Below are 7570 nucleotides of genomic sequence, written 5' to 3'. Positions count from 1 at the left end.
AGGGCTATAGGGGGTCTATAGGGACCCCGTGGGGGTAGAGGGGTCCCTGAGGGGTCCGTCGGTGACGTATAGGGGGCTGCGTGGCTCTGGGGAGGGGCTATAGGGGCTATAGGCAGCTATAAGGGGCCGGGGGGGAGGGGGTCTGCGAGGGCCTGGGGGCTCTGTGTGGTGACGTGGAGCAACGTATGGGGGCTATAGGGAGTCTACATGGGGGTACAGAGCCCTGGGGGAGATTTGTGGGGGCTCAAGCTCTATAGGGGGCTATAGGGGGCCTGCAGAGGGTCTATAGGGGCTCTATAGAGAATTGGGGGGCTATGGGGGTCTATAGGGGTCTATAAGGGGTCTATAGGGGTCTGTAGAGGGGCATGGGGGGCTATGGAGAGTCGGGGGGGGTCGCTGTGGGACATATAGGGGCTGTACAGGGGATCTATAGGGGATCTATAGGGGCTGTACAGGGGATCTATAGGGGATGTATGGGCAATGTATAGGGGATGTATAGGGGATCTGTAGGGGATCTATAGGGAATCTATAGGGGGTGTTGGGGGGGGGCTGTACAGGGGCTCTATAGGGGATCTATAGGGGCTGTTGGGGGCCGCCAGGGGCTGGGGGGCGCCGTGGGCGTGTCCGCGCGCGCGCGGGGTGGGCGTGGCCAGAGCCGGCCCCTCCCTCCGCCATCGCCGCGAGCCGCCACCTGCCGCCGCCGCGCGCCGCGGCCGGAACCGGCCCGAACCGGCCCGAACCGGAACCGGAACCGGGACCGGAACCGGCCCGAACCGGGCGGCGCCGCCGCCGCTGCCGGCCCCGCCGGACCCTCCCGCCGCCATGGGGGCCGGGGGGGGCCGGGGGGGCCGCTGCCGCCCCCCAGAGCGCGGGGGCCGGGGCTGAGCCCGGGGCCGGGACCGCGGGGCCGGGATCCCGCTCGGGCTGGGGGCAGGGGGTCGGGTCGGGCCGGGCCGGGCCGGTCCCCGCCATGGGCTGCAACATGTGTGTGGTGCAGAAGCCGGAGGAGCAGCACCGGGTGATGCTGCAGGTACCGGCGGCTGCGGGGCGGGAAACGGGGCTGGAGAGGGGTGGGGAGCGGTACCGGGGTGTGGGGAGCGGTACCGGGGTGCGTAGGGACAGGCGGGGGGGCTGCAGGGTGTGGGGACAGGTAAAGGGGCTGGGGGGGGGGGGGCAGATAATGGGGGGGGGGGTCCGGGGATGGGTAATGGGCTGCAGGGGCGTGGTGAGGGGCACGGGGGTCTGGACAGGCTGGGGGGGGCTGTAGGGGCGGGGCCGGCCGGGCCTGTGGGGATCCCGTCACACCCGGGGGGTGTCCGGGGAGGGGGGGGGTGTGGGGGGGTCCCCATCCTCCCGCCCCCGCCCACCTCCCCGCCAGTTTCCATGGCAACCGTTGCCGCGGTTTCCAGGCGAGCAGCAGACAATGGAGGGGGGGGGGGGGGCGGCGGCCTCTGGGGGAGTCCGGGGGGGGGGGGGTGGTGTCTGTGGGCTGGGGGGCGCAGCAGCATTTGGGGGGTCGGGGGGGGTTAATCACGTCGGGAGTGTCTCGGAGGGATCCCCTGGGGGAGCACCGTGGGGGGGCTGAGACACCCGGGGGGGGCAGCCGGGGTGCCCTGACACCACCCCCCCCCCCCCCCCCCCGTTGCCCCCCAGGTGAGCGGGAAGGAGGGGCCGCGGCGGGGGCCGGGCCCGGAGCCGTGCCGGGGGGGCCCGCGGGGGCCCAAGGAGCCGCTGGTGCTGCAGGTGCTGCGCCGCAGCCCCCGGGGCCGCCCCCCCGCCGGCGGGACCCCCCAGCTCGGAGCTGCCGCCCCCCCGCACCCCTGGGGGGGGCCGGGCCCACCCCCCCCCGCCGCCGGCCTGGTGGACAGCGGGACCCAGACGGACATCAGCTTCGAGAGCCGCCTGGGCCCCGGGCGGGGGGCCGGCAGCCCCGGGGGGGCCGAGCCGTGAGTGTGGGCGCCTGGGACCCCGGGAGGGACGCCGGGGGGGGGGACCCCGGCCCTGCAGCCCTGCGCCCCACGGACCCACCCACCCCCCCCCAGGACCACCGTGGGCCCCTCCTGCCCTATCCAGGGCCTCTTAGACCCCCCCCAGCACCAACCCCCCCCAAGACCCTTTGGGGGACCCCTCTGTGGGGGCATCCCACCCACAGGGACCCTCCTGGGACCCCTTGGGGACCCCCGTGGAGCCCCCCAAACATTCTCTTACCGACACCCCCCCGGCCCCTTGGGGACCCCTGTGGAGCGCTCCCTGCTCTGTACAGACCCCCCCCCCCCCAAGGCTTAGTGATCCTCCAGGAGCCCCAGGGGACACCCCCCCCCCCCCGCAAAGACCCTCTTAACCCCCCCAGGACACCCCCCCCCCTTTTCCAGACCCTTTGAGCCCCCCCCCCCCCCAGCATCCCTTGTGCCCTGCCAGGCCCCTCAGGGGTCCCCCATGGAGCCCCCCCTCCCCAGCACCCCCCAACCATTGTGTTCCCCCCCCCCCCCGCAGCCCCCCACTCCCCCATGACTATTTCGACCCCGCGGATCTGGGGGAGCCCGAGCGCCCCGAGGAGCTGGAGTACGAGGTGAGCGGAGCACCCCGACCCTGGGGGGGGGGGGGGTGTGGATGCCTGAGACCATGCGGCGACAAAGCAAGATGAGACCAAAAAAAAAAAAAAAAAAAGATTTTTTTTTGGGGTGCATGTGGATGGGTGGGGCCTCGGGGGGGGGGGGGGTGTGCGTGCATTTTGGGGGGGGGGGGGGTCGCTGACACAGGCCCGGCAGGAGGTGGAGCTGTACAAGGCCAGTCACCGGGACAAGCTGGGGCTCACGGTCTGTTACCGCACCGACGGCGAGGAGGACGCCGGCATCTACGTGGGGGAGGTACGGGGGGGGGTAGGGTCCCATGGGGGCTGGAGGAGCCCTAAAAGGGCCCCGAGGGAGGGGCCTCATGGGTTAATCGGGGTCCCTGTGGGATGGGGGGGCTGTAAAAGGGGGTGCTGGGCGGGGGGGGCCCTGAAACACACACACACCCCCCTCCCCCCCCCAGGTGAACCCCAACAGCATCGCAGCCAAGGACGGGCGCATCCGCGAGGGCGACCGCATCGTCCAGGTGGGACTGGGGGGGGGGGGGCTCCCTGTCTGGGGGGCGCTCCTGGGGGGGGGGGGGTGTCGCTGGCCCCTGCTTACTGCCCCCCCCCCCCCCCCCAGATTAACGGGGTGGAGGTGCAGGACCGGGAGGAGGCCGTGGCCTTCCTCACCCGGGAGCAGCAAACCAACATCTCCCTCCTCCTCGCCCGCCCCGAGAGCCAGGTACGCCCGGGGGGGGGTGGGGGTGGGTTTGGGGGGGGGGTGTCCGTGCAGGGGTTGGGGATCCTGGGGGAGCGGGGGGGGGGGGGAGGGGTCCCCAGGTACCTGACACCCCCCCGACCCGCAGCGCTGGAAGGACAGCGACCGCGAGGATTTCCTCGACGACTTCGGCTCCGATGAGGACGGGGAGCTGCGGCAGCGGGGGGCCTGGACCCCCCCGGGGCAGGTAGGGGGGGCTGGGGGGGTTCTGGGGGTCCTGGGGCAGTTTGGGCGTCTGGGGGCATTGGGGGGCGGGGGGGGGGGGGGTCTAGGAGGGCGGGTGAACTTTTTTTTGGGGAGGAGGGGGGGGGGGGGATGGGGGGTGTCGCCGCTCACCACCACCCCCACCCCCCCCTCAGCCCCCCAGCCCGGCCACCCCCTGCCCGCGGGGCGCGGAGCCGGACAGCGGCGTGGGTCGCACGGACGAGAGCACCCGGAACGAGGAGAGCTCGGAACACGATCTGCTGGGGGAGGAGGGCGGCGACGGACCCCCCCTGCGCCCCCCCCCGCCCCGCCGCGCGCCCCGGCCCGGCGCCAGCCCCAGGCCGCGGGCCGCCGCAAGACCCGGCACCGGATCCGGAGGAGGAGGAGGAGCAGCGAGCCCCGGGGGAAGACCCGGATCCGGATCGAGCTCCGGCTCGGGAGCGGGGCCCGCGGGCAGACCCGGGCCGGTCGGAAGAGCCGGAGCCGGATCGGCGCCCGGAGGAGGAGGAGGAGGAGGAGGAGGAAGAGCCGGAGCGGCGGTGGGAAGAGCCGGCGCCGGATCCGCCGCGCTCAGCCCCGGTCCCGCAGCGGGGGGGCCTCTCCCCGGGGGGGCGGCAGCGGGTCTGAGCCAGGCGGAGCTGCGGCGGTACCGGCAGCTGCGGGGCCGTCTGGGCGGATCGGCCGCGGGCCGGGCGGAGCTGGCGCTGCTGGAGGAGGAGCTGCGGCACCTGGAGTTCAAGTGCCGGCACCTGCTGCGGGCGCAGAAGATGGAGCGGCTGCGGGAGCGCTGCCTGCGCGCCTGGCTGGAGGCGGCGGGGGCCGAACCCCCCCTGGCCGATATCTCGGAGGCGCCCGAGCGGGACAGCACCAGCGCCTACAACACCGGCGAGAGCTGCCGCAGTTCCCCGCTGCTGCGCGGGCTGCCGGCGGGCGGCGGGAAGGGTCCGAGGGCCAAGCGGCCCGGCCGCGACCGGTTGCTGAAGGCTCGGGCCATCAAGATCCTGGAGGAGCGCGGCGGCTCCACCACCGACGACGACGCCCGCAGCGAGCTCAAGACCGGGCGGTACTGGAGCCGAGAGCAGCGCAAGCAGCACCTGGCCCGCAGCCGGGAGCAGCGCCGGCGCCGGGAGCTCCTGCTGCAGAGCCGCATGGAGGCGGCGGGGGGCGGCCCCGAGCCGCTCCCGGTGCCCGCGGTGGTACCGGTGCCGCCGCCGCCGCCGCCTCCCCCCGCCCAAGCCGCCGCCGCCGCCGCCGGGACCCGCCGGGGGCTCCGCAAGCGCAGCCGCCGCATCCTGGACAACTGGGTGACGATCCAGGAGATGCTGGCCCGCGGGACACGGGCGGCCGACGGCGGCCGCGTCTACAACCCCCTGCTCTCGGTCACCACTGTCTAGCGGGGGGCTCAGCTCGCCCCCCCCAAACCCCGAGTTTGGGGGTGCAGGGGCAGGGGGGGCTCCCCCCTTCCCCCCCCCCCCCGGGGGTCCCGTCCCTCTGTCCCAGCCCCCCCCCCAAGCACAAGGGGCCCGGGGAGCCCCCCCTCCCCCTCATTGTCGTGTCTGTGAATGTGGCTGCTTTTGGGTTCGGGTGGGTTTTTTTGTTTTTTTTTTTCTTTTCCCCCAAACCCCACCGCCCCGGGGCTGGGAGGGACCCAGGCATCCAGGCCCAGCCCCCCCCTGCCCAAGCCTGGGGTGCTGCCCCCCCCCCGTGTCCTGCCCCGTCTGTCCCCACTGTCACTGTCTGTACAGACCCGGGGGGGGGGGGGGCTGCATCTGGGGAATAAAGCGAAACCTCGTTTTTACTCATTTCACCCCGATTGTGCAGCCTCGTCTTTGGGGGGGGCACCCAGAGACCCTCAGCCCCCTGCTCCGGCCACCCCCAAAACTCCCCGGTTCCCCCAAAAACGAGGCCACTGGGCAGTGGGGAGGGGGGGAGGGCCCCCCACGCGTTTATTGCAGGTGGGACCCCCCCGGGGCTCAGGCGGCGTGCAGGGCCCGCCAGCGGTCGAGGGGCCCCCGGCACGGGACGTACTTCACCCCGCAGCCGTCGGGGATCAGGCGCTTCTGGGCCACCATGTCCTCGAAGGCGTCGGCATTGAACTTGGTGAACCCCCACTTCTTGGAGATGTGGATCTGGGGGGGGGCAGGGGTCAGGGGAGCCCCAAACCCCCCCCTCGCCCCCCGCAGACGCATCTCAACCCCCCCCACGTTCCTCAGGGCAGGTTTGGGGGACACAGGACGCCCCCCACCCACCCCCGTCAGAGGACAAGGCCTGGCAGGGCTTGGGGTGACGCAGCCCCCCCCCCCCGGGGACACCTCCACCCCCCCACCCCCGGTACCTTCTGCCTCCCCGGGAACTTGAACTTGGCGCGGCGCAGGGCCTCCACCACGTGCTCCTTGTTCTGGGCCTTGGTGCGGATGGACATGATCACCTGCCCGATGTGCACCCGCGCCACCGTGCCCTGCGGCTTCCCGAAGGCGCCGCGCATCCCCGTCTGCAGCCTGCGGGCACGGGGGGGGGGGGGTCAGTGGGGGGACCCCTGGGTGCCCCCAGCCCCGCCCGGGGGGTGTGGGGGTGTGTGTGTGCCCCCGGCCCCTTGGGGCACCCAGCGATGGGCACGCGGGGGGCCCTACACAGCCGGGGGGGTGCTGTGCGCAGCCATTGCACGCCGGGGCCCCATGGCAGGGGGGGTCACGGCCGGCTTAATTAGCTGCGGGCAGAGGTGGGGGCTCCCCAAATCTGGGGGACACCCCAAACCCCGGGGGGACACCCCAAACCCCGGGGGGACACCCCCCCTCCACCCAGGACCCTCCAGAGACACCCCCCCGGAGGCAGCCCCAGTCACCGGGGTTTGCACCCCAAACCCCCCCCCACACACACCGGGAAACCACCAAACACCAGTGACACCCCAAAACCCCTCCCCTACACCCCCCCTTTGTGCAGGGGGACCCCCGCACCCTCCCCCCAGGTGGTCTCAGCGTCCCCTCCCTGGTGGGGGTGACACCCCCCCCCCCCCCCCCGCAGGCCCCCTGCCAGCGTTCGCCCCTTCCCGCCCCGTTCTGGGAACCGGCCCCCGCCCCGGGGTTTCGGGGGAGCCCCGACCTGTCAGCGCCGGCGCAGGACAACATCTTGTTGATGCGGATGACGTGGAAGGGGTGCAGGCGCACGCGGATGTGGAACCCGTCCTTCCCGCAGCTCTTCACCATGTACTTGTTGGCGCAGATGCGGGCGGCCTCCAGCGCTGGGGTGGGGGGGACGGCGAGAAAAGCAGGGGGGTCACGGCTGGCGGGGACACCCCCACACCCCGGGGACACCCCCAACGCGCCCCCCCTCCCCGGGACGCACCCTCCGAGCTGAGCTGCTCGTACTCGTCCGACACCATGTGCCCGCAGAGGGGGAACTCGTCCACCTTCGCCTTCTTCCGCCCCAGATCGAAGATGCGGATTTTGGGGTCTGGGGGGGGGGGGGAGGTGAAAAGAAGGGGAGCGGCGTCAGGAGCGGTGTGAAGGACCGGGGCACCCCGCAGCCCCCCGACTCAGGAGCCGGGGTGTCGGGGGGGGGGGGGGGCGCGGCTGCACCCCAAAAGCGGGGGGTGTGGGTGGGGGGCTCCGGCCTTACCAGGGACCCCCCTGCAGAAGCGGGACTTGGGGTACGGCTTGTTCTTGCAGTATCTGTAACTGGGGTTGGGGGGGCGGCAGTGAGGGGGGGCCAAGGGACCCCGAAATGCCGTAACGCTCTGCCAACCCCCCACCCCCGGACCACCCAAACCCCTTCACGCCCCACCCCCCACCCCGTGACGTCGAGAGGCGTGGAACGACGTCACCCATCCCACACGTTTCCCCCCACCCCGCGGTGACGTCACGCGGCTCACCATCGCGCCGGGCGGCGGCCCATGGCGGCTCCGGGCCGTGGGGACCTGCGGGAGACAGCGGCACGGGTTGGGGCGGCGGCGGAGGGGACACGGGGAGCGGAGCGGCGCCGCGGCCTCGGGACCCGCCCCCCCCCACCCGCGGCCTTGCCGCCGCCCGGCCCCGCCG

The 7570-nt window shown here is 73.4% G+C and overlaps 2 protein-coding genes and 1 non-coding gene across 3 annotated transcripts; 1 reads left to right on the top strand and 2 right to left on the bottom strand.

The window, feature by feature from the left end:
- Positions 1-668: 668 nt before the first annotated feature.
- On the top strand, positions 669-5245 carry PDZD4 (PDZ domain containing 4). The gene is made up of 8 exons (XM_054808658.1): positions 669-1030; positions 1654-1946; positions 2494-2569; positions 2769-2867; positions 3034-3096; positions 3195-3296; positions 3421-3519; positions 3692-5245. The coding sequence occupies exons 1-8, from the start codon at positions 971-973 to the stop codon at positions 4928-4930; spliced, it is 2031 nt and encodes a 676-aa protein (XP_054664633.1). The 5' UTR covers positions 669-970; the 3' UTR covers positions 4931-5245.
- Positions 5246-5450: 205 nt separating this feature from the next.
- On the bottom strand, positions 5451-7554 carry RPL10 (ribosomal protein L10). Its single transcript, XM_054808659.1, has 6 exons — positions 7405-7554; positions 7152-7210; positions 6879-6986; positions 6636-6774; positions 5872-6034; positions 5451-5665 (listed from the first exon to the last, which is right to left on the bottom strand). Exons 1-6 carry the CDS (start codon positions 7425-7427, stop codon positions 5510-5512), a joined length of 648 nt encoding a protein of 215 aa, XP_054664634.1. The 5' UTR covers positions 7428-7554; the 3' UTR covers positions 5451-5509.
- On the bottom strand, positions 6112-6249 carry LOC129198978 (small nucleolar RNA SNORA70). Its single transcript, XR_008574558.1, has one exon. It is a non-coding gene; the product is annotated as a small nucleolar RNA SNORA70 (small nucleolar RNA).
- Positions 7555-7570: the final 16 nt, after the last annotated feature.

Source organism: Grus americana, chromosome 38, assembly GCF_028858705.1.
Source record: "Grus americana isolate bGruAme1 chromosome 38, bGruAme1.mat, whole genome shotgun sequence".
NCBI lineage: Eukaryota > Metazoa > Chordata > Aves > Gruiformes > Gruidae > Grus > Grus americana.
The sequence above is the reverse complement of the archived record's forward strand: the minus strand, read 5'-3'. Positions and strand labels throughout refer to the sequence as shown.

What these genes read in the sequence shown, in the direction of transcription:
- PDZD4 (XM_054808658.1), top strand. Translation starts at nt 971, where the DNA reads ATGGGCTGCAACATGTGTGTGGTGCAGAAGCCGGAGGAGCAGCACCGG. An exon ending in AGCCCCGGGGGGGCCGAGCC is followed by an intron (nt 1,947 to 2,493) that starts GTGAGTGTGGGC and finishes CCCCCCCCGCAG; the next exon opens with CCCCCCACTCCCCCATGACT. An exon ending in CCGGCATCTACGTGGGGGAG is followed by an intron (nt 2,868 to 3,033) that starts GTACGGGGGGGG and finishes TCCCCCCCCCAG; the next exon opens with GTGAACCCCAACAGCATCGC.
- RPL10 (XM_054808659.1), bottom strand. Translation starts at nt 7,427, where the DNA reads ATGGGCCGCCGCCCGGCGCGATG. An exon ending in CTTCTGCAGGGGGGTCCCTG is followed by an intron (nt 6,987 to 7,151) that starts GTAAGGCCGGAG and finishes CCCCCCCCCCAG; the next exon opens with ACCCCAAAATCCGCATCTTC. An exon ending in CGAGCAGCTCAGCTCGGAGG is followed by an intron (nt 6,775 to 6,878) that starts GTGCGTCCCGGG and finishes CCCCCACCCCAG; the next exon opens with CGCTGGAGGCCGCCCGCATC.